Source organism: Callithrix jacchus, chromosome 16 (genome assembly GCF_049354715.1).
Source record: "Callithrix jacchus isolate 240 chromosome 16, calJac240_pri, whole genome shotgun sequence".
NCBI classification, from domain to species: domain Eukaryota; kingdom Metazoa; phylum Chordata; class Mammalia; order Primates; family Cebidae; genus Callithrix; species Callithrix jacchus.
The window spans coordinates 35,782,333-35,808,143 of record NC_133517.1 but is presented as its reverse complement, the minus strand read 5'-3'; the positions used below and the strand labels follow the sequence as shown (position 1 = coordinate 35,808,143).

Genomic DNA, 25,811 nt, shown 5'->3' with positions numbered 1-25,811 from the left:
CTGAAACTTATTAAGAAGTTAGTTTTATTTTGTTTTCTGAGATTAAAAAAGGAGCAAGCTTATCTGTTTTGTTCTGGTTTTAACTTGTTTTTCAAATTTTTCATTAAGTAGATCAGAGAAATGCAAGAAAATACTACCTCATATGCAAAGTAAAAGCTGTGAAGAAAGTAGATGATACTTGAAAGATAGCTTAGGTGGGTTACTATAGAATCCTGAAGTTAGAGAATTCTATTTTATACATGCAAATATCTGATCTTAATTTGAGCTGTTTTTGAATTTCCTGAGTTGACCAGTTATGGAATGGTGGCTTCCATTGCATAATCTCAGGATTTTTTACAAATCCAAATTTCGGTGTCCTGACTTCTTCTTTATGGAGAGAATGAATATCAGTATTTTAAGAACTGTGAGGGCAGACACTATAATATCATTAATTTCCATGACTGAGGAGTATATACGGTGAGGAGAGCTGGTAAGTTTCTCATCTCATTAGTTAGATAAACTTATCTTTTGACCAACGGCATCAATAATGATGAGGCAAGTGCATTAAGGGAGGTAACATCACTTACTTGCTTATGGTCTATTTCATTGCATGACTTACCATTTAAGGTAAACAAATAGTCTTTTTCACCCATAGTTTGTCACTCTTTGCCAAATAAGGTCCATTTAACTCTTGACTTATTTTGACTACAAGACTGAAATGATGGTTTAATTGTTGTTGATGAACATGCAAAGCACCATGTAAATAAAAGATAAATTAAATGTTATTTAGAGAATAACCCAAATGTAGTTGTGATTTACTATTTTCAAACAATTACTTAGTTAGGTTGTAATTTCTATAACAGCTTTAGTGTAGTATACTAAATTTGGGAATCTTAGGATGTATTTGGTTTTCTTGAATCTCAGTTCAGTACATATTCCATATTACCTTCATACTTTTGAACTCCCTAGCTCTATGATCTTGGCACTTTGCTTGTCTGTCTCAGATCCTTCCATGTAGTTGCAACTGCAACTGTTCAAAGTTCATTCCAGCTCCTAAGTTTTAGGGTTTTGGTGTCGGTACACTGTAAGAAGAGTCCCACAAAAAGGGTACGTACCATTGCCTTTTGTCTTAAAATTAACCTTAGTTGTTGGTATTTTATTCTTTTTTATGTAAACACGGATTTGCTGAATCACTGATTGAGCTCTCTGCCTGGATCCTGTGAGCTGCACTCTGACACCTACCTCTTTACAGTCTAGTAGAGTGACAGGCATCTTGCTTTATTGATAAAAAATTCTTATGTAAAATTACCAATTACTCCTAAGTGTTCAATGTAGTGACAGTTTGGTATACTGTAATTTCTTTTATGGGCAATCATTTAGTTTCCCTAGTGATTTAATTCCCAAGTAAGAATTGTTTTTCCCCTTTGTATGCTGAAGAGTGTTTGTGATGAGTTGCACAAAATATGCAAGGGAGAACAGACTCCCTCAACCTCTGCCAAGCAGGAAAGGCCCGATCTTATGTTCATTCGAATTACTCCGTGCTTAGCAGAATAATTATAGCTACTCCCACTTCACTCTCCCTTTTCCCATATACATGTATTTTCATAATAACAGGTTCAGCACAAATGCAAATGCTGGACTGACCCTGGGTGTGAACATATGCATGTAAGCAATTGTTACAGATCTCTTCCCAGGTTTCTTTTTTTATTAAAAATCTGTTTTTGGAGGTATAATTTAGATATAGTAAAATTTATCCTTTTAAGTTGTATGGTTCACTTTTTTGAAAAATATATTGTTGTATAACCAGTAAAATCAAGATATAGAATATTTCTATCACCCTAAAAAGTTTTCTCATACTCCTTTGTAATCAGTTCTCTGCCTCCACCTCCAGCCTCTGGCATTCTATAATCTATCTTTTTTGGAATGTCATAGATATGAAATCTTACATTATGTAGTCTTTTGTGTTTAGCTTCTTTCATTAGCTTAATAATTTTGAATTTCATCTGTGTTTTTTAATTGCTGAGTTGTATATTATTGTATATGGATGTACTGTAATTTATTCACCAATCGGTGGACATTTCAGTCATTTAAGATCTTGGTGTATATGAATAAAGATTCTATGCATACATATTTAGGTTTCACCTGGGCATATGTTTCATTTCTCTTAGGCAGTCCTGGGTCATAAGGTAAGTGTATGTGTGACTTTATAACAAACTGCCAAACTGTTTCAGAGTAGCTATACCATATTGTATTCCCACCAGCAATGCCTGAGAATTGCAGTTGCTTGGAGTTTTTGCCAGCCTTTGATATTGATTGTTTGTTTATATATATATTTTAATTTAAGCCATTCTACTAGGTCCAAATTCCCTTTGATATCTCCATAATGATGTTCTAGGCATCTTTGTGGCCTGGTGAAAGTCTTCTTTTTTCTTGTTAGGAAGACATTTTGGCCAAGTGTTTTTATTAAGTCCTGAACATTTGCTTCTGTGAAGTCAAGTTCTCCATCAAGTGGAACATGGCTATAGGAGTCAGGTGAATTGAATGGCCTTTTGTCAGCAGGCTGGTTGGTTAGAACATGATACTAATGGCTTTTCAGGATTAATAAAATTAAGTCTGTCCCACTGCCAGAGATCACTCCCATATCCCGTAATACTACTTCATAACTAGAGTCTTTACTAACAAAAAACTCCAAAGAGGGTAAATGCTTCAGTGGAAATTAGCACAGAAACATCCTCAGCCACATATTGAGTTATTACTCAACCCCCTACAAAATAAGGAGGGGAGTCAGGCTAAACAACAACAGGCTAAAGAATTTTTAATTGAAATGTCACTTTCACCATTAAACACAAAAGCCATCGCTATGATGTGTGATAAAAGTTGATGGTGTCCTATTTCTTTGTGTGGAATTGCTTTTCTCTCATCACTGACTTAATTTGATTGCACTAGTTTGTCAGCTGTCACATTTGGCTTCCCTCAGCTGCAAAATATAGATAATGACAGTCTAAGCAATTTAACAGTTATGTGCCAACATTTTGTTTCTTCTAATCAAGATAAACTAAGAATTATCCCCCAACCCCATAACTTTGGAATAATAAAAAAGTTCAAGACGTTCTTTATTCTTTTTGTCTGTCTTGTATTTTACAGGTGGCTTGCCTAATATCTTGCATTTTCGTCCTTATAGTCATCTATGCAATAGGACCTTTGCTTTACTGGCTGCCCATGGTACAGTAGTGCTTTTTCACTATCTACTTTTTAATTTAAAGTTTCATGAGAATCATTGTATATAAAATTTCTTGGAAGTATAATCTCAACAATCCTACATCTAGAACCCATGTTACAGAGGTAAAGTTTGAATGGGGGAGGCGTGGAAAAGCTACCACATTTGAGGCAGGCATGGGAGGGGATACCATGGTTGTTTTTCTTGAGTTTTTGTCTCTCACATAAGAATGGCATTGTAGACTAGATTTATTCTGTGCTCATCTGGAGGGTGGAACTAGGCATATTCTGTTATAAGAAGTAGACTTTGGAAACATTTTACTAAAACTTTAACTGTTAGAAATATACATCTGCAGTAAAGGAAGTAGAAAACAAAATACAGCTTCTCACTGTTGATAAATCTGTTATACAGAGTGACTCAGAACATTAGTGCCAGTGCTTCACCTTCTTCTTCATAAGCCTGAGGCACCAAAATAATGCAAAACCCCAGGCTTAGGAGAACTAGTCTCCATCCTTTGTTATTCTAATTCTTCATGTGTGTAGTGAGAATAAACTATTTCCATGGGAGGATCTTCCAATAATCAAGTTCGCTTTTCAAGAGCGTTATAAATATCTTCAGGTGAGATCAGATAATTGACATTTAAGGCAATTACAATAAAATATATGATATATACATTTAATTCCATGCAACAAATACAATTCAAACAAATGACTGTGAGTAAGTATAGTTAAGAGGGCATTTAGCTTCACAACATTCACCCTTACAGTTTACTCATTTTCTTTTTGTTCTCGTTGTTTAGAATTGCACAAATATTACCTTACGAATTTCTAGAATATATATTATATTCCTAAAATACAATAATGTTTAGTTTTAAACAAAACAAATATTTCTGTCATCTTATAATTGATGACTGCTTTTCTCTATTAAGTACTTTAAAAACAAACAAAAAATACCTTGGCCCTTTTAAATTTAAGTTAAAATCCTTATGTTGCTTCTTCTTCAACTTGTATTTTATTTCTAGTGTGTCCTTGCAAGCATTATTGTTGTGGGACTGAAGGGAATGCTAATACAGTTCCGAGATTTAAAAAAATACTGGAATGTGGATAAAATCGATTGGGTAAGTAGAAATTTGACCTTAAATTATCCCTCTTTAGCTTAAGTTTATGTTACCAAATAAGCACTAATACTTTTATTTGCAGAAAATAGATTTAGCCATTTGATACTTGTACACTGTACAAGTTACCATTTATTTTTTCCAAAGTCTTAATAAAAGCCTTAAACTATAAATTGTCTTCATAGGAAACAGAAATAGAATTTGGTCAAATTTTGATGATTGTGTGGTTTAAGAACTTTTAAAGAAATGCTAATAACTTGAGTGGATTTGGAATGCCCAATTTACAATATGAATTTATTTTGGCAGTAAGACTTATCAGGGAAATAGACACTAATAGAAATATGACAATTTATAACCTGTATTAAAAACTATCATTAATCACTGAGAATGTATGCTACATGAATATAGGGTGAACCTCTTAATGGTGACCACTTCCATTCTAAATACAAAAGGTCTCATGAATTGCCTTTTAAATGGATTATATTAAGAGGACCATTGCTTGAAACAGATTAAAATATACTGAACCATGATAAAGTGTGATTTCTACTAACATAAATAGCATCCTGATTCTAGATAATCCTATCTATGCAAGAGCAAGCCAGGATTCTCTCCCTCTCTGATATGGAAAAAGTATTTCATGAGTACCCTCTGTTTAGATCTATTACGACAGTTACCATATTAAATGTAATTATTAATATGAAATATACATTTTCTCTTCTTCAGATGCTTTGAGAGAGTTTCGGATATTATTTATGTTGGTGCCTACTTTCACAATATTCCTCCTGGAGCTCAGTATTTCTGAGCTCCTACCAAAGTACAGTGCTGGGTACCAAGAAGAATGTGCAGAGAACTACCCAATCTCTCCAGACAGTTATTCATACAGAAAGTGGACACAGAAACAATAACTTACTATGTAAGGCAGGATAAAACATGACCTGGAAGGAAAAGGAGTAGCTTAGTTTTGGGGAAAATAGAGGCAGGAGCATTTAATTTCGACTGATTAACATGGAAGACTCTCACAGAAGAGCTGAAATATGAACTAAGATGTGAAGGTACAGGATTTTGTAGGTTGAACAGGAGACCAAAATTAACCATGACCTTCTAAAGGTGATATATGTTAGGTGGCTCATGGAAACAAAGAAATGAGAAGATGCAAACTTATTCAACAAGCAACTTGATAACCCTATGATTAAGGTATTTCTAAGGAACTCATTGATCATATAGGAGGCAGCGTTACCATATTGGAAAGGGTAGAGAAGATGTTAAGTAAGGCTTTAAGGCTTCTACTAGGAAGTGATTTCTAAGTTGAGCATGGAAGAGTGAATAGGCATTGCCTGGAGAAGAAAGAAAGAGAACCATATATGCAAAAATACAGAGATGAGTGTGAAAATCTCTGTCTCTGAAAATCAAGGTATTTTACATGGGTAGAACATATAGTGTGAGGATGGGAATAGTGACAGATGGTGTTGGAAAATTAAGAATGGGTTGGATTGGGAAAGGCTACTCATGTCTTACAAAGATGATTTGATTTCATTCTGAAGACAGTGAAGCATCACTGCAAGGTGAAAGAAGAATAAAATGTATGTATTAGAAAGGTCACTTGAGTAATTTGAGGAAGATGGATCAAACTGGTGAAGTATACAGCAATTGGAGCACTGCTTTAGCCATTCAGGAATATAAATGAGAAAGGCCTAGACCACCAAGGCTGAGACCATGAAGTACAAGAGAGAATCAGATAAAAAATATTAAAGAGATTGCATTTGTTCGTCTTCACCACCAGTTCATTATATAAAGTGGATCAGTTGGAATAACTTCTGAGTTTCTATTCATAAACATCAGTGGGGGAAGATGATATTATTCACTGTGTTATAGTATATAGAAAATTCTATTGCCTAAATGCATTTAGTGTGTTACCTTTAGTATTTTTGAAAAAAAAAATTCTCATACCTGAGTTCTTTATTTCATCTCTTTGTTTTCTGTATGTCACCACGTAGTTTTCCAAGAACTGTGTTTCATATTCCTTGAGCTATTTTATGGTCACAATATCTGCCTGTTTTCAAGCTAGAAGAAAGTTTTTCACTGAGTGTAAAATGCTTTCTCTCAGGTCTTTTTTAATTACCATTATCTTTAGACATTGAGGGATAAAGTAGAGAAATCACAGGTCAACATAATTATTTTGTTGTTGTTATTTTAAATAAGGTTGTTTTTCTAAATAGATGCCCAATCAAGTTCTTCTTACTCATGAAGTTGGGTAATATTATCAGAATATTACTGTGGTTGAGCACTCAGTCTCAGATTTCTGAGCATGACATAACCTTTTGATCTTGTAATCAAGAATTATTTATAAATTTTTTCTTTTAATCTGAATGTTTTTTCAAATCTATGTGTTCTGCTCTCTTCTTAATGAATTTTATGTTTATTTTTACTTTGATTTTCTTCATATCTATATATTTTCCCGTGTTTATTTTGTTTTTCTGTGTAAGTGATTTCTTTGGACCAGTCACATATCTCTGACTATGTGTTTCTGGTTATAATTATCTTTTTAATTTTACTCATGGCTTTTATCTCTGTAATGCTTTTATTTTTGCTCATAGTCTAGCCTGCTTGCTTTTTATCTCCTTCTGTTTTTCTCTTTTTTCATTGATCATCTCTTCTTTGAATTTTTATATTTATTTTTAAGATTTTTTGTCCTGAGATTATATTACCTATTACATATCCAAATCTATCTTTTGTCTTTCATTTTTTTTTTTATTTTTCTTATTTCCATGAATAGGGCCCTTATTAATTTATTTACAATTGTAATTTATTTTTTAGGGGATCTATTTACTGAAAAACAACATAGGGAGGGCAGGAGATAGGAAATGAGGTAGAACAGCCCATAGTTCTGATTCAGATAATTGAAACAAAGCCTCAGAAATCAGTTTCACTGGTGATCTCAGACTGTTGTCATCTCTCCGTTCTTCATCTTGTTTTACTTCCTGCAGTCACCTTTACTTAGGAAACCAGGGTTGTAAGTGATACAAATGGCCTTTCGCTCTGCAGTTGTTTGGTAACAAATAAATCTCTGTGAGTACATTTCCTGTATCTCTTGTAGCCCATCTCTGACCTTAGAACTTAGAACCTGTTGCCCCTAATTTTTCAGATGATTGTGTAGAACTTTCAGGATGCTGGCATTTATGCAACAATTTATAATTGATTGAACCCTGAGGATAAATTTGTTGGCTTCTAGTGTTCTCCTTGATTATCATCCAGAACTTTACAGTATTTGGCAAGTCTGTATCACATTTTGTAGTTAGGAGTTTTGACTATGTTCTTGTTTCACTGATGCTGATTTTTTTCCCTTCTATATTCACATTTTATATTGTTTTGGGTAAGAATTTAAAAGAGGAGGGTTGAGTAAAAATGCTTTTAATATACTCTCTAAATCTGATATCCAAATCTATACTCAGAGCATTAATTCTAGCAGCAGTATGGCAAATGGTTTACAATGCACATCATAAAAGCAGACAGCTAACTAGGAGACTGTCAAAAGGGTTGAGGAAGGGAACAGTGTGAACTAAGGTATCAATAATTTGAGGAAAAGAATACACACACTGGTTTGAGATATTTTTTCTTGACAGTTTATGGAATTTGTGAAATTATTGGACAAATAGATTAAAGATGAGAAAAAGTAAAATATGATTCCATAGCTTCTGATTGGAGTGTATTGAAGAATATTAGTGTTATAACTAAAGAACATTGGAGGAAGGACAGATTCTGGGATGAAGTTAATGAGTTTGCATTTGGACATGCTAAGTTTGAGGGTGTTTGACAGTTGAAAAATTGTGTAAGAACTTAGAATTTGTAGTCTCCTACTTAGAGATAATAGTTGAATACTTGGAATAAGTAGGCAATATGGTGTTGGCAAAGAGTAATATTGAGAAAGGTGAGATGGATATGGCAGGTGCATGATGATTCAGTGGGACGTTGGGTTTAGCTTGACAATAGCCTTCTGTGGTTGGAGTGGATAGGTATCTCTTAGCTGCTAAGGAATTCAACAGTGAAGAGCCATGAATTATTGGGTTGTTGGGGCCAGCATTCAAAGGATTATTGGATTATTGGGCACAGCATTAAAAGTATGAATATTGCACAGACTTTTGTGGATATAGACTATATAACCAATAGGTATAATACGTCTAGATTACTAAATAGATGAACTATGCCTAGAATATCATGGAAGTAAAATTATATAAGGTGTGTGTGTGTGTGTGTGTGTGTGTGTATAAATTAATTTGAAAGTTTAAAATTTGAAATATGTAAATGGTTATAGCATGAAAAGTTAGAAACTGTTGCATCTCCTTATATTTTTTAACAGTTTAATACTGACTCTATTTTGAGTTGTTGGTCAAATCCCTCTTTGAAGTAATGAGAAAATAGGGATCCAAATGGAGGCTCAACTTGTTTGCTCAGAAATGAGTTTGAATAGCTGAACGTTGGATATAAAATTTGGATCTAAAAAATTAATAATAGAGATCACCACAGAAATAAATGATATAATAGATAGATTAGGGGGAAGTGAGGTAATTTAGTAGCTGTTAAACTGTGCTTTATGCTGATGTATTTTCTACAAGGACAAAGAATTGTGTCCCCTACTTAAGGTCAACACGGGGATTAGTTTGTGTTTGGGGACTGTGAGTGCCAAATAGGGAAGAGAGCAAGTAGGAACACATAACAAAAAATAAAAAAATAGGGGCCCAAGAGCCAACTAATTCTTGATAACTGTGACAACTAGCATTTGTGTCTTTAACAGGAATTATTACAAAATGCTGTTGGGATTTATTCTAACCAATGGAACTGTTTACTGGTCTATGTTATTAATTTCCATTTGATACTTTTTCAGAGCTATAAATGTAGCCCCAGGAAATAAGGAAGCATTTGGAAAGCCAAACTTAGATGATGTGTGGGAGAGTAAATATGCTTTAAAAATAGAACCAGATGGTACCAAAATTTCTGGTTGCTCTGATGAATTCTGGCCTCCAGGCTCTATGGTTTACTAAGTGGCAGGGACCAGGATCCTTAGTTCCCTATGCCATATTGAATCATGGAAGATGGCCTAGGGGAATTAGACTTATAAAGCTTTTGGTGAGGTATCATTCTGCCACACTCAGGCAGATTCAGTTAGCATTTGAGAATGAGTGAGCCTCAGAGTCATCATGAGAAGCCAAAGTAATGATAAAAACTTGCAGCCTTATTTTGTATATGATTAAGTATAGTGTAATACACCAGAAAGAAAAAAACACATTGTTTGTAAATGGAAAACTCAAATGACTGACTGTCTGTTCACCTGAATAAAGAAAAACCATCTCAGTGTCCTAGCCTGAGATGACAAGCTGGGAGTGATCTCAAAATAAGTAATAACTTAGCATTACATTTGTAGATGATGGATCTTAACATGAAATTCATTTAAATTGTATTTTCTCTTTACTCCAGAATGTTTGCTTGTCCTGCATCAAAATTTTATCCATAAAATTCCCTCCATTTGCTTCCAAGGGCTCAGCTTTTCAAAACAGCCTACTAAGAAAAACTCAAATTCAGTGTGATATAACCCAACAAAGGAGAAGCATTTCAAGAAAAAAAAGAAGCCCTTTAGAAATATTTATTTCAGACTTGTCTGAAAAACAGTTGCACTCATGCCCTCCCCAAGATTCTGTTATTTTTAGAATACAGAAATGTTTCTAACTTTTTCATTTGTATATGGAATAGAATTATGTTTTCAAAGATGTTTTAAAGTGATAATATAGCTATTGGGACAGAAATTAATTTACAATTGCATTCAGAGGCAAAGTGATGCAGGTTTTGTGGGGAAAGAGAGAGGTTAAAATGTTCTCAGTTTATTGTTTGATAAATCCAGGATTTAGTGTTTACAAAATATAATCTGGACTTTACAAATTATTTTGCTTTTAAAGCTGTTTTTCAGCACTAAGCTTAGAAATGCCAACTATACTACAGTATCTTGTTGCAAATTGTAATTTTAAGTGGTGAACAAAACTGCAATAACTTTGGTATTCCAACTAAAATAGAATTAGAGTGTCATGTAATCTTTTGAAATGTTCCCAAGAATTAAGTTGACTCCAATATTTTAGCTTTCACAATGAATGGCCCCTTACAAGAAAATTATAACAATATTCATAGTGATTGGTCTAAAAGTGATATTGGTACTGAGTGACTCGGTCATTTTAAAATTAGGCTTCGTGAGCCTTATGTATTAATAAAGAACAGTAGTTATTTTTATAGCAATCCTAGAAGACAGAATATTGTTGGGAATGACTAAAAATCTGTACACAATTGCTTGTAATAATATTACATTATATGAGAAAGCAGTGGGAAATTATGGCATGCTTTTGAACCAAACACATCAACCAACTATTTACAGAACTTAAATATAGTGTTTGTTGAGGATTGAACTAAGGGTTGGCAGTATCTGGAAATAAAAGAAGAAAGTTTTCCCCACCTTTGCTACTGAGAGTCTGATAGAACCAGGATTTGTTTCTATATTTCTCAGCTTCTGTTTACCACTTCTTAAGTAATATTTTCTTGCTGAGAGGTCTGGTCACAGGAATGTTATAGAATATGACTGTGAGAAACTTAGCAATCATGAGAAAGAAGTGATTTTCAAAGGATCAAAACTTCTGCTTCTTGTTTCTCTTTCAGGGCATATGGGTCAGTACATATGTATTTACAATATGTTTTGCTGCCAATGTGGGGCTGCTGTTTGGTGTTGTTTGTACGATAGCTATAGTGATAGGCCGCTTCCCAAGGTAGGATCCTGTCTAAATGTTCTGTTTATTCTGAGACAGTAGCAAAATATATGATTACTTGCCATATGTTACTTGTTAGTTACTTTTATTTCTGTGTAACATATAGTCTCATGTTTTTCTTGCTGTCGGAGAATTAGGGACAAAAAGATAAGAAAATGTTTTATCTGCAAATGATATTTAACAATGTTAGTCCTAATGAATATAAATAACTTATCAACATTATAAAATAGAATATATAAAATATTTTAAAATAAACCCCTTATATGGCATTATAAAGAGATGTCTTTAAATTAAGAGAGGTAGTATCTAATGATACACAAACCATTTCACAATATAATTATTGGGGAAATTAAATAACTTCAGAAAATTTTATTTTTCAGAAGCCAGATTAATCTATCTATTCTATTTTCTAGATAATTTATTGAGAAACACACTTTCTTTTTTGTGATTTTACTGAAAATTTATAAATCATTCCCTAGTCTGACCAGTTATTTTTCTGCTTTACAAAATATTCATCTGGGAATAATGTTTTTACTTACTTCTCATCCCTCTTTCCCTTGAAGTTATTTGCGAAATAATGTATTCTAAAAAAAATGTGAAATAATGTATTCTAAAAATATTGTTTTATCTCTATAGATTCTTTCTTTATAGAATTCATATATTTGGATTCAATATTATCTAGTCCTATCTTGCCATTGATTCTTTCTTTTCCTGCTTTTCATTAAAAGAATATTTTATCAAAAACTGCATACTCTCTTGCCTTTTCTCTTTTATAATTCTTCTTTACTAATCCACATCTAGTAGCTTGGAGAGATGGGGTTCTGGGCACCCAAAAGAGGTAAATTAATTTTATTATTCTTTATTTAGATGCTTCTGTTGTTAACCTCTGTCCCTGAATATCCAGAGATATATAGATATACCAATGTTCTCTTATGAATAAATGGGTTATAGAATCTAAATCATTTCAGATACATTTTAGTTGTTAAATGACTAATTATGTTTTCTTCATTGTTTACATAATGATTAGGAAATGACTTGTTTTATTTTCTGACTTAATTTTAGAGCAATGACTTTGAGTATAAAAAACATGAAAGAAATGGAATTTAAAGTAAAGACAGAAATGGAGAGTGTAAGTTTAGTTTTCTTTTACCTTTATGCAATTGTTAATAATTTTGTGGGTGAGATAATTTTAAGATATCACAAAAATTAGATAAATTACGTTAGTTAAAAACATGATAGCTCTTTTTAATTAGTATAAAATTCCAATGGTATATATATATCATATATATATCATATATATATATAATCACAATATATTTGGCAAACAACATGCAACAAATCCATAGAGCAAAAGAAAATCTCTTTGGATTCGGCATTCAGGTAAAAGCATAGCATGGTTCCTAGAACGGTAGAATCATGGCCAAGGTTGATTCAGGCATTTGGACACCTCTTTTCCATTATTGACTTGTATAAAATAATTAAACTAAACTGGTAGTCTCTTCTGAATTAAGTCATTGAGGAAGATAGGAAATAGGAAAGGGAATTAAGCAAATTTGATTCGTGGTGTTACTTTTTTTAAATTTTATTTTTTTTTAATTTAGTGAATGAGACTGTATGTTAGAAGAGAGTAATTCAGTCCAACAGCTACAGAATGCCAGTAGCATTGGTTTCTTGCACAGTGGGTACCTTTTTAAGGAAACACCTTATATAAACAGTCTTGCCCTGTCCATGCTTAGGAGAGCCAATTAATTATGTCTGAATTCTAGTTTCTTGTTCTAAGCGATGACTAAAAAATTAAAGTGAGGGGAAAAAATGTTGACTTGAAATATTTTTGCCAATTAAAAAAAATTGCCCTCACTTTGAACCTGCTTTGTAAATGTTTGGCTAACCTTTTTCCCTTGATTTTTCACATGCACTTGTTTCAGTATCTCATAATTCCCCTAAGGACAGAGAAAACTGGCCTCCCACCAGAAGGACCAGTGTCAGGGTATTTTCAAATAGACTGGAAGTAGGAAGTAGCATCAGGAACCCTCTGCGACACCCAAGGGAATGGCTTATGCTTTTAATACTATGGAAAGATTTGTTCCACAGAGAGCTATTTGGGTTCAGAGCCTTCCAGAGTGTTCCAGGCTCAAGTTTTCCACCAACTTTGCCTTTCTTTTCTTTCCTTAATTTTTCCATGGGAATTTAGTACTTGTGCAAAGCCCCAGACTGACTCCTGGGCCCCTGAAGTCCCCTGTGTATCCATACCACAAGTACACATGTATTAGCCCTGACCTCCTTAGCTTTGAGACTGAATTTCGCTTTGGATTTGACTATTTTCAGCTTGAAAATCACTGTTTAATAAATTCTGTCTATTCCTTAACTTCTGCTTGGGCTAAACATGTAGTGAAGTAAATGAGGGGATTTAGGAAGACAAAAATGCTAGAAATTTCTCCACATCTTTGTCTTGATTTGTTCCAGTCTAATCACTGACCTGAATAATAACTGTTTCACATGGAGATTTTAATTTTATTAGAATATTACACCTATCTTAATTACTCAAGGTTTTGTATAAAAAATAAAAGGAAAAAGACTAATATAAAGCAAGATTTGAATATAAATCTGAGGTGGAATTTTCAGCTAACTTAAAATAATCTGTCATTTATCTTCTCCATATATGCACTCTTCCACCTCTTCTTCATGTGAAGTGATCCTTCCTGATTTGAGAGCTCTCTTCCCACTCAGTGAATTCCACCCCATTTATAATTTCTTTTCTAGAACATCTTGAATCTCTATTCTGTAACAATACTTTTTTTTCATATTAACTTAAAAACAACACATTGGCACAATCACGTAGTGCAGGGCATCCAATCTCTTGGCTTCCCTGGGCCACATTGGAAGAATTGTCTTGGACCACACGTAAAATACATTAACACTAATGATAGCTGAGGAGCTAAAAATAATTGTGAAAAAATTCTCATTATGTTTTAAGAAAGTTTACGGATTTGTGTTGGGCTGCATTCAAAGCCAGCCTAGATGGCATGTATCTCATGGGCTGTGGGTTGGACAAGCTTGATGTGGGGTGATTAATGGGTCAAGCTAAGCTTTGGTGCTTTGCGGTGACTAATGTGACTGTCCTAAGAATTACTTTTTATTTTTTGTTTCTAAGAGGTTTACTCTTGACTGAACATTAGTTTGGCAACTTAAGGTTTGTTTGTTTTCTTGAATTATTTGTTGCAAATCTCCTCAGTTTCCAAAGTTCAATCAGTTTTGTAACTCTGGGAACACGTTGAGATTTTCTAGTTTAAACATTTACCTTATTTTTAGAAATAAGGGAGCTAGGAGAGGTTAAATGAATCGTCCAAATGAACGTATTTCATATTTTCTTTCTTTCACGTTCTACCCTCTGCCTGTATGCATTCGCTATTGTTTGCATCTACTCTTCTATGGAAGTAAAGCCTGAAGGAGTATTGCTTTACTTAGTTGTTAAGGAGTTGTCGTTTTGTGGAATTTACCCTCCTTCTATTAGTAGGTCAAACACTTGCCCCAAAGGTCATACAGAGGACAGTTTAAGTTGCACATCATCACCAAGTGATGGGAAAATGGCCAAAGCAGACTTTTTCTTCTTCCTTTTTGCATCGCTCACCACATCTTGGGAATCCAGTGTCCTAGGCCTGCCCAAAGTGAAGTTATACTGCTAGGACTACATCTAGGTCTGCATCTTCAAATTATGACTGTTAGTTACTTGAAAAGTTATATTTCAGCTGATAAAAAGCTGTGTCATTATGAGGTAAAGAGCTGATGGTTGACCCTTTAGGATACATTTTCATTAAAAAAAAAAAAAACTGATGGTTAAGTAAATTAATTCTTATTGATCAATTGAATGAAAGAGATACTTTTGAAAGCATAGGACTTTCTGAAACACTGGATAGTCTTGAGTACTGTCTGCCCAAAACCGGCCTGAAAGGAATAAGGGCCACTTTCTGAAAAGCTGCCGACTTGCCTTTCTATTATTAATGTTCCTTAGTAAACAGGAGGCATATATTTCCCCTAAGGAAGTGTGATATCACATTAAGACCTCTAAATACATTTGAGTAATAAAAATGTTAATTGAGCGATTGCTCATACAACTAAGTGACATTTAGACCTGATTTTATTATTGAGTGTAATTCTCCATTATTTAATTCAGAGTTCTGAATCTGTTTCTTTTCTCCTCTAAAAGGAAACCCTGCAGCAGGTGAAAATTATCTCAATAAACAATCCACTTGTTTTCCTGAATGCAAAAAAATTTTATACTGATTTAATGAACATAATCCAAAAGGAAAATGCCTGTAATCAGCCACTCGATGATATCAGCAAGGTAGGAGCAGTGATTTGATTAGAATATCATACTACATGTAGCCTTATATCATGACACTAAAAATGTATCAAGTAAATAATAATACATCACACAAGTGTTTTGAGAACTCTCCCTTCAGCAAAACCTATTATAGTTTTTATTTGATTCTTGTTTTCATCTTTTAGGTGACCACTCTCTTTCTTGTCCATTCATTCATTTATTCAGCATATATTTAACTGATATGTGCCACAGGTACTATAGCAGTGAGAAGAATAAATAAGAAAAATGATCTAATTTAATGGATCTCTTAACCAGCCTTTAAAGGATCTTTTTTTCAACCAAAAAAAGGCATTAGATCTAACTCTAAAAGTGATAGAATACAGTAAATGACTTCAGAAAAGCATAAACATTATGAAAATATTATTATAAAATTCCAGAATTATTTACTCCATTTATAATGTCAATTAACAGAGATATTGAATCAAATGTGCATCAATATGATTTAATGTAAATAAGCCATCCATTGTCATTTGAATCCTTAAGCATTCTGTAATGTTAGGAGTATGGACTTTGAAGCCAAGATTAACTGCCTGTGACTCCTCTAGATCACAAGGATCTGTTCTTTTCCTTGTGTCCTTGAGCTACTTATTCCCCAGTCACTCAGGTACATAGAGGATCTTGGCCCTCCCATTTCTGATGTCTTAGGAGCTGTCCTGAACCACATTCCTGTCCCTCACAGCTTCACACTTCTGTCTTTGGGCTTTATCCTAATTTGTACCATATTAGCCTAATATACAAGATCAGATAATGTAATTTACAGGGGCCTGGTGCAAAATGAAAATGTGAAGTCCCTTGTTCAACAATTATTAAGAATTTCAAAATGGTGACAGAATATTATTAAACCAGATGGGAGACCCTTCTAAGCATGGGCCCCTCTTAGGAGGAAAACTATGGAGGTAAAGTGTCCTTCTCATCACATTGTATCAAGGGTACCTACAATTAACATGATTTATCAACATGTTTACTCTACCTCAATCACCTGGATAAGGGAGTGTTTGCCAGGTTTCTCCACTGTAAAGTGACTCTCCCTTCTCTCTATTCCGTGCTCTCTGGAAGAAAGTCACTATGTGCAGCCCACACTAAAGGAGTGTGGAGTTATGATCCACCACCTTAAAGGTGTAGTATCTACATATTTTATTTTGAAATTCTTTTGCACGGGAGATTTCCGATGAGATATTTTTAAGAGGAGGGAAAGGAAACTCAAATTCATTGAATATCTCTCAGGGGTCAGTCCCTTTAATCATGCTAACTTAATCATTCCAAGCCCCGAGATTTAAGTGGCATTACCTGAATGTTACATTAAAAGGGAGGTACAAATAGAGAGAGGTAAAATAGATTATAGCTGATAACTGTAAAAGTCAGACTTAAAATACATAAGCTGTGGCATTGGCTATCAAGAAGATAAAACAGAGGTTCTCTAGTCAGCCTTTAAGATAAAAACTGATTCATGAGACAGACTGTGTAATATAGTGGTTGAGAACATGAATCTTGGAATTGGAAAGGCATGAGCTTTGGTTCTCATCCATGCTCTTACTAGCTTTGTGACTTTTTTAACCTTTCTAATCTTTGACTCTCTCATATGAAAAATAAAATTTGTAACCCCATAAGATTGTTCTGAGGATGAAATGATTAGTGTAAATTCTTTGGCATATAGTGAGTACTGAAGAAATATCAATTACTATCATCGTGATTAACAAAAATAGCACTAATATATTATTTGAGAAGTGGCACATGAATTAGAAGCGTCAATTATTATCAGACAAGATTAACTGTAGGATATTATCCAATATTTTCATGTAGTAGCAACATGAAATATATGATCAGTGGCTCTCCCTCTGAAAATGCTATGTAAATAAAGGTGATTTCTGATTGAATATGCTACTTACAAAATGTCTAAATGTTTAATTTCTAATCCCAAATCAAAACAAATTTGTTTTGCAGAAAATATTCTAAAGAAGACAGTCTGACTGATAACATAAATTATTTACTGAATTGCTATACACTTAGAATTAATTATTTTATTATTTCAAAGTTTGTTGTATACATTATTCTGAAAAGAAAGCTAGTGAAGAAAAATTTTGGAGTCTAGCACTTTGTTATTCTTTGTAAATAAAAGAATGATATGATTTTTTTTAGGCCGAAGTAAAACTTTATAACATTTTATTATTATTTGCATTTGTTTTCATTTTAGTGTGAACAAAACACCTTGCTCAATTCCCTATCCAATGGCAACTGCAATGGTGAGTTAGCATTAAAGAAAAAGAAAATCTAAGTGTTTGAATTGAATATAGACCAGATAATAAAATCTTCTTCCCCTTCTCCTCCTCATCTGCCTCCCTCCTCTGTTCTTCTTCCTCTTTCCTCCTAATTTTCCTCTTCGCTCTACTCTCCTCCTCCCTCCTACTGGTTTTAGTTTAAGCTTATGTTACCAAATAAGCACTAATACTTTTATTTGCAGCAAATAGATTTGGTCATTTGGCTCCTTCTCCCTCCTCTACTCTCTTTCCCCCTCCTCCTCTCTTCCTACTTCCTTGTCTCTTCTCCTTCTTCCCTTCACTTCTCTTCTTTCTCTTTCTCCTCTCTCCTCTTCTTTCCTCCTTATTTTTTCTATTTTTCCTTCTCCTTTCTCTTTCTTTTTTTTCCTTTTACTCTTTATTCCTTCCTGTTCCCTATTCTCTCTTCAATCTCCTCCTCCCATTTCTTTTTTTTCTTCTTCTCTCCTCTCTTCTTTTCCTCTGCTCCCTCTTCATTACCTTTTCTCTCCTCTTTCCTCTCCTTTTCATTTACTTAAATGTTTGAACCACAAATTGAAATTCCTGGCATTAGTGTAGTTTTAATATGAATCAGGATTTATCATAAAACATACCTTTGAATACATTTTGGGTTTTCACCAAAAACAAACCAGCAACTTAAAGCTATTACATGTTCATATTTATCTGAAAAATCAGGTGACAGAAACAAATATTTTGATACTGGATGCTTGTTAAATTACCAGATCAATATTCTCTAGAAGTTTAATTTTCTTTCTTTGCAAACTCATGAACTGATGTGATCATTGTCTCAGTATTGAGAAAACTAAAAGGTACAAAGGAAAATATGAATGAAAACATTGTGATGTTATAACTAAATGATAAAAAGTTGAATTAAAACAAAATTGTATATTTATTTTTTAATTTGATATTTACTAAGATTAAAGCATCAGTGTACTTAAATTATTCATCATTGTGACTTTTATTTAATATAAATGGTTACACAGAATTCTCTTTTCTTGCATCCTACAATATTTGCTTATCTAATTTCTTCTAAGTAGGCAGAAAAAAAGGGATTTTTATTGGAAATCTTTGAGAAGTACTTATTTGTATTGCTTTTTATTTTGGATTTTTAGAAATAATTTTACTAACAAATGTATTAGATTTATAAAAAGGTGTTACTAATGGAATGACATCTATTACTTTAAACCTATGCTTCAAAATAAGTAAGTTCTTTTTAGCATGGAGTTAAAGAATTAACATGATTTTTAAAGGAACAAAACAGTACTATACATTTGTCTGTTATTAGGTCACAAGTTTGAAGAAATAGGTTACTGCTGAGAATTCAGGTGAAATCCGGATTTTTTAAAAACTTCCCATTTTCTTATTAAGAAGGGGAAGTCAATTATGAATCTAGTTTTAAAATTTACTTTCAATTTGACATGTGCAAGTTTATTATATTGGTGTATTGAGTAATACTGGGAGGACATGTGCAAGTTTATTACATTGGTGTATTGAGTAATACTGGGAGGACATGTGCAAGTTTATTACATTGGTATATTGAGTAATACTGGGCTATGGGCTTCCAGTGACTCTGTCACCCAAATAGTGAACATAGGACCCAATAGGTAGTTTTTCAACTTTCTCCTCATCTTCTGTCCTTCCCACTTTTGGAATTCCTGATGTCTAGTATTTCCATTTTTATGTCCATGTGTATTTATTGCTTAGCTCCCACTTATAAGTGAGAACATGTGGTATTTGGTTTTCTATTTCTGAATTAATTTGCTTTAGATTACCTCCAGCTCCAACCATGTTGCTGCAAAAGACAAAATTTCATTCTTTTCTGTGGCTAATATTCCATGTTGTATATATAGTACGTTTTCTTTATCCAGTCCACTTAGGATTATACTATGACTTTTCAATTGTAAATAGTACTGTGATCAACATAAGACTGTAAGAGATTTTTTTGATAAAATGATTTCTTTTCCTTTGGGTAGATACCCAGTAGTGGGATTGCTAGGTTGAATAGTAGCTCTATCTTTAGTTGTTTGAGAAATCTCTATACTGTTTTCCATGGTGGAAGGCAGGGTTTGAACTAATTTACATTCCCCCACATACAGTGTAAGCATTTCCTTTTCTCCATATTCTTACCAACATGTTAGTTTTTGACTTTCTAATAATAGCTTTTCTGACTGGTATGAGATGGTATCTCATTTGATTTTGATTTGCATTTCTCTGATGATTAGTAATGTTGAGCAATTATTATTTTTTTTTTTTTGAGATGGAGTTTTGCTCTTCTTACCCAGGCTGGAGTGCAATGGCGCGATCTCGGCTCACCGCAACCTCTGCCTCCTGGGTTCAGGCAATTCTCCTGCCTCAGCCTCCTGAGTAGCTGGGATTACAGGCACGTGCCACCATGCCCAGCTAATTTTTGTATTTTTAGTAGAGACGGGGTTTCACTATGTTGACCAGGATGGTTTCGGTATCTTGACCTCGTGATCCACCAGCCTCGGCCTCCCAAAGTGCTGGGAATTACAGGCGTGAGCCACCGCGCCCGGCCGAGAATTTTTCTAATATGTTTGTTGGCCATATGTGTATCTTCTTTTGAGAAGTGTCTGTTCATGTCCTTTGCTCACTTTTTAATAGGGTATTTTCTTTTTTTCATTGATGAGTTCAAATTCCTTATAGCTTCCAAATATTAGTACTTTATTGGATGTATAGTTTGTACATATCTTTTCCCATTCTTTTGATTATCTGTTTAATCTGTTGGTTGTTTCTTTTGCTGTGTAGAAGACCTTTTGTTTTTGTTGCATTTGCTTTTGAGATTATAGTCATACATTTTTTGCTTATACCAATGTCCACAAGAGTTATTCCGCAGTTTTCTGATAGAATTTTTATAGTTTTAGGTCTTACATTTAAGTAGTTAACCATCTTGAGTTAATTTTTGTATACGGTGAAAGAAAGGGTTCAGTTTCATTTGCATATGGCTAGCCAGTTTTCCCAGCACCATCTTTGAATAAGAAGTCCTTTCTCCATTTTGAATTTTTGTTGATATTGTTGAAGATCAATTGGCTGTATAAATGTAGATTTATTTCTGGATTATCTATTCTGTTCCATTGATCTATGTATCTGTTTTTGTACCAGAACTATGCATTTTTGGTTTATAGCCTTATAGTATAGTTTGAAGTTGGATAATACAATGCTTCCAGCTTTATTCTTTTTCATTTAGGATTACTTCACCTACTTCAGCTCTATTTTGGTTTCATATGAATTATTTAATTATTTTTTTTATTTCTGTGAAAAAAATAATGTCATGTATTAGGAATTGTATTGGATCTGTAGATTGTTTTGGGTGGTAGTCATTTTAATGACATTGACTCTTCATTTCCATGACAATGTGTTGTTTCTCTATTTGGTTGTGTCATCTGTAATTTATTTCACCAGTGTTTTGTAGTTCTACTGGTAGAGGTCTTTCATTTCCTTGATTACATGTATTCCTAGGTATTTTATTTTTTTCTGTGGCAGTTGTAAATGGGATTGAGTTCTTGATTTGGTCTCTCAGCTTCAGCTTTGTTGGTGTACATATATGCAACAGATTTTGTGCATTAATTTTGTATTCTGAAACTTTACTGAGCCATTCATTAGTTTCAGAAACCTTTTGGCAGAGTCTTTAGCACTTTCTAGGTATAGAATTATTTCATTTGTGAAGAGAGACAGTTTGACTTCTTTTTCTATTTAGATATTTTTTATTTCTTTCTCATATCTGATTTCCCTGGTTAGTACTTCCAGTACTATATTGAATAGGAATCGTGAGAGTAGGTAGGCATCCTTGTCATGTTCAAATTCTTAAGGGGAATACTATCAGTCTTTGGCCATTCAGTATGATTCTGGAGGTGAGTTTGCCATAGATTGCTTTTATCATTTTCATGTATGTTCCTTTGACACCTAATTTGTTGGGGGTTTGTATCATGAAGGCATGTTGAATTTTATTGAATACTTTCTCTAAATTTAAGATATTATAGGTTTTTGTTTTTAATTCTGTTTATATGGTGAGCCACATTTATTGATAGATACAAATGATGACCCATCCTTGTGTTGCTGGAATAAAACCCAGTATTTTTGTTTTTGATGTGCTGCTGCATTCACTTTGCTAATTAGAATTTTTGCCTTTGTTCATCAGGGATATTGGCCTTCAGTACTACTTTTTTGTTGTGTCCTTACCAGATTTTGGCATCAGGATGATGTTGGTTTCAAAGAATGTGCTAGAGAGGACTCTGTCCTCCTGAATTTTTTAAAATAGTTTTGATGAACTTGGTACCAGCTCTTCATTGTATATCTCATAGAATTCATCTGTGTATCCATTTGGTCCTGGACTTCTTTTTGGTTGGTAGATTTTTTTAATTACTGAATAAATCTCATAACTCATCATTTGTCTGATTAAGATTTCAGTGTCTTCCTGGTTCAATCTTGGGAAGTTGTATGTTTCCTGGAATTTATCCCTTTCCTCTTTGTTTACTAGTTTATGTGCATAGAGATGGCCATAGTAGTCTCTGAGGATCTTTCGAATTTCTGTGCTATCAGTTATGATGTCACCTTTACCATTTCTCACTGTACTTATTTGAACCATCCCCCTGCCCTTTTTTCACTGTTGGTTAATCTAGCTAGTAGTCTATCAATTTTGTTTAGCCTTTCAAAGAACCAAATTTTTGTTTCATTTGTCCTTGGTATGTTTTTTGTTGTTGGGGGAGGAGTCTCAATTTCATTTAGTTATACTCTTATTTTTGTTACTTCTTTCTTTTGGCTAGCTTTGGGTTTATTTGTTCTTGTTTGTCTAGTTCCTTTAGAACTAGGTTGTTAATCTGAGATCTTCTTATGTTTTTGATGTAGACAATACTATAAACTTTTCACTTAACACTGTTTTTTGCTGTATCTTAGAAGTTTTGGTACATTGTATCATTATATTGATTTATTTCAAAAATACTTTTGAATTCTACCTTAATTTTATTCTTGACTCGAGTCATTCCAGAGCAAGCTGTTTAGTTTCCATGTACTTGTGTGATTTTGAGAGTTCCTTTTTGTATCAATTTATACTTTTATACCACTGTTTTCCAAAAAGATGCTTGATGTGATATAAATTTTTTGAATTTATTTAGATTTGCTTTATGATCAAGTATGTGGAAAATTTTAAAGAATGTTTCATTTGCAGATGAGAAAAAATGTATATTCTGTGTTTTTTATATGAAATGTTCTGTAGGATCTATTAGGTCATTCCAGTCAAGAATCCAATTTAAATCAGAGTTCCTTTTTAAGTTTTCTACCTCAGTGATCTTTCTAGTGCAGTCAGCGGGATGTTGGAAGTCCCCTACTATTATAATTTGGCCACCTGTCCCTTTTCTTAGCTCTGGTATTATTCATTTTCTAAATCTGGGTGCTTCAGTGTTGGATGCATATATATTTAGGGATAGTTAAATCTTATTGAATTGAAACCTTTATTATTATATAAGATCCTTCTTTGTCTGTTTTTTTTTTGCCATTGTTTTTTTGCCATAAAATATAGTCTGTTTTATTTGATACAAGAATAGAAACTCCTGTCTTTTATGTTTTCCAGTCGTGAGATAGATCTTTCTCCACCCCCTTACTTTGCGTCTGTGTCATTATACATAAAATGAGTCTATGGAGGCAGCAGATGGTTGGGTCTTTAAAAAAAAGACCCATTTTGCCAAACTATATCTTTTAAGTGGAGCATTTAGGCCTTTTATATTCAAGGTTAATATTGATATGTGAGGTTTTGTTCCTGTCATAGTGTTGTTACCTAGTTGCTTTGTAGTCTCAAATGTGTAATTGCTTTATAAAACCTGTGAACATTGTGCAGAGTATGCTTTCATGGTAACAAGTATTGTCCTTTCATTTTCATGTTTAGAACTCTTTTGAACGTTTCTCATAGGGCTGGTCTGGTAGTCCTAGCATTTCCTTGTCTGAGAAAGCTATTTCTCCTTCTTTTATGAAGCTTAATTTGACAGAATATAAAATTCTTGGCTGGCATTTTTTTTTCAAGAAAGCTAAATATAGGCCCCCAATCTCCATTGCCTCATAATATTCCTGCTGAGAAGTCTACTGTTAGTGTAATGGGATTTCCTTTATAGATAATTTAGCCCTTTTCTCTAGCTGCCTTTAAGTTGTTTTTTTTTTTTTTCTATGTTGGCCTGGAGTAGTCTGATGACTCTGCTTCAGTGATGTCTTCTTCCACAGTATTTCACATGTGTTTTCTGAATTTCCTATATCTGGATGATTACCTCACCTGCAAGATAGGAAACATTTCTCTGAATTATTCACTAAAGTATGTTTTTGAAGTTGCTTACTTCTTCTTCTTTTGTCTCAGGAATGCCTATAAGTTACAGGTTTAATTGTAGTACATAATTTCAAATTTCTTGAATGCTTTGTTTGATTTTTAAAATACCTTTTCCTTTTTTCCTTTTTGGTCTAGGTTAATTTGTAAGACTAGTCTTCAAGGTCTAAAATTATTTATTCTGTTTTTTTCAAGTATATTATTAGAGTTTTCAACTGTGTTTTGAAATTCCTTTAGTACATGGTTTAATTCTAGGTGTTCTATTTGGCTTTTATAAAAAAATAGCTATCATTCATGTCCTGAATTATTTTCTGGTTTCTTTGTGTTAGTTTTCAACTTTCTCCTGGACTCCTTGATCTCACTGGGTTTCTTTGCAATCCACATTTTGAATTCCTTATCTGTCATTTCTATTTTGACTTTTTTTGTTGTTATTTGTTTGTTAGGATCAATTGCTAGAGAGCTAGTTTGATCCTTTGGAGGTGTCAAGACACTGTCATTTTGTATTGCATAGTTCTTTCACTGATTTCTTCTTATCTGAAGGAGGTGTTGCTTATTTTTGAATTTTCTGTAATTTGAATGGGACTTCTAAATTTTGTATTCTTTTTTTTCCCTTGAGGGTATACTGCAGTGTATGTTTTTTACAATCCATTGAATTCATTTCTGGCTGCTTTCAGGGCAAGGTTCTGCATGAATTCCTTGGTTGTGGATAGGGCTTTTGTGCAGTGGTTTTCTCAGATGCTGCCTGTTGTACTGATATATTGAATGTATGAGCCAAAATACTATCTTCTGCAGGACTGAGGGTGCAGAGATCTCAAATAGCTTTTCTCCTGCACTAGCACTATATCCTTCCAGTAGCAGAATTTTATTTTGTGGGGCAGTTCAGGCTTCAGTCCAGTGGGTGGTAATTAAAAGTAAGAGCTGTCGTATAAGTACCGCGCGCTAACCGATTGCGCCAAGAAAAATGAGAACACATGGACACAGAAAGGGGAGTACTAAACACTGGGGTCTATTGGGGGGAAAAGGGGAGGGCCAGTGGGAGGGGGCGGTGGGGAGGGATAGCCTGGGGAGAAATGCCAAATGTGAGTGAAGTGGAGAAGGAAAGAAAAGCACACTGCCATGTGTGTTCCTACGCAACTGTCTTACATGCTCTGCTCATGTACCCCAAAACCTAAAATCCAATAAAAAATTAAAAAAAAAAAAAAGTAAGAGCTGGCTCACTCTCCAGGAGGCTGAGGAGTGGAAGCACTTGTTCTCACAGGAGGTTGGCAAGGCGAGATTATGTTGCACTGTGAGTAGGTCTCCAATGAAGGGCCAGTGAGGAGAGAACAAGATCCTCATGCTGAGCTGGCAGGAATGGAATTCACTTCCCTATCACACCACTGCCTCAGGGCTCATGACCTTCAGTTTATACAGAATTTGACCTTTGGCTCATGGCTGCAGAGTGGCTGCATACCGTGAATAAAGTCCTTTGTCCAGTTCCACCAAAGCCAACTCAGGGCAAAGCCACCTTCCCCAGTCCAGAGCAGACAACTCTGCAGCTTATGCTCTCTCTGCAGGGCTGCTGCTGCTCTGTATAGGAAGGAGAAGTTGGTCCCTGCCCATTGTGCAATCCCAAGCAAGGTGGGCTCTCTTTCAATGGTGATGGAACTGCCATGAAAAGCACTTTCACCAAGTGCTTTTCTTCACATATACCAGTCCCCAGCAGGGAGAACCTCTTCTGAATCCTCA

The 25,811-nt window shown here is 34.0% G+C and overlaps 1 protein-coding gene across 5 annotated transcripts in view; it reads left to right on the top strand.

The window, feature by feature from the left end:
• Nucleotides 1-25,811, top strand: part of SLC26A7 (solute carrier family 26 member 7) — a 157,825-nt gene that overhangs the window by 110,231 nt on the left and 21,783 nt on the right. For all 5 annotated transcript variants that reach the window (XM_017965441.4, XM_078352719.1, XM_078352717.1 and 2 more), the window contains 6 exons: nt 3,124-3,201; nt 4,218-4,313; nt 11,001-11,107; nt 12,170-12,236; nt 15,312-15,449; nt 17,680-17,728. In XM_017965441.4, the coding sequence (XP_017820930.1) occupies nt 3,124-3,201; nt 4,218-4,313; nt 11,001-11,107; nt 12,170-12,236; nt 15,312-15,449; nt 17,680-17,728 (535 nt within the window). The remainder of the gene's footprint in view (nt 1-3,123; nt 3,202-4,217; nt 4,314-11,000; nt 11,108-12,169; nt 12,237-15,311; nt 15,450-17,679; nt 17,729-25,811) is intronic.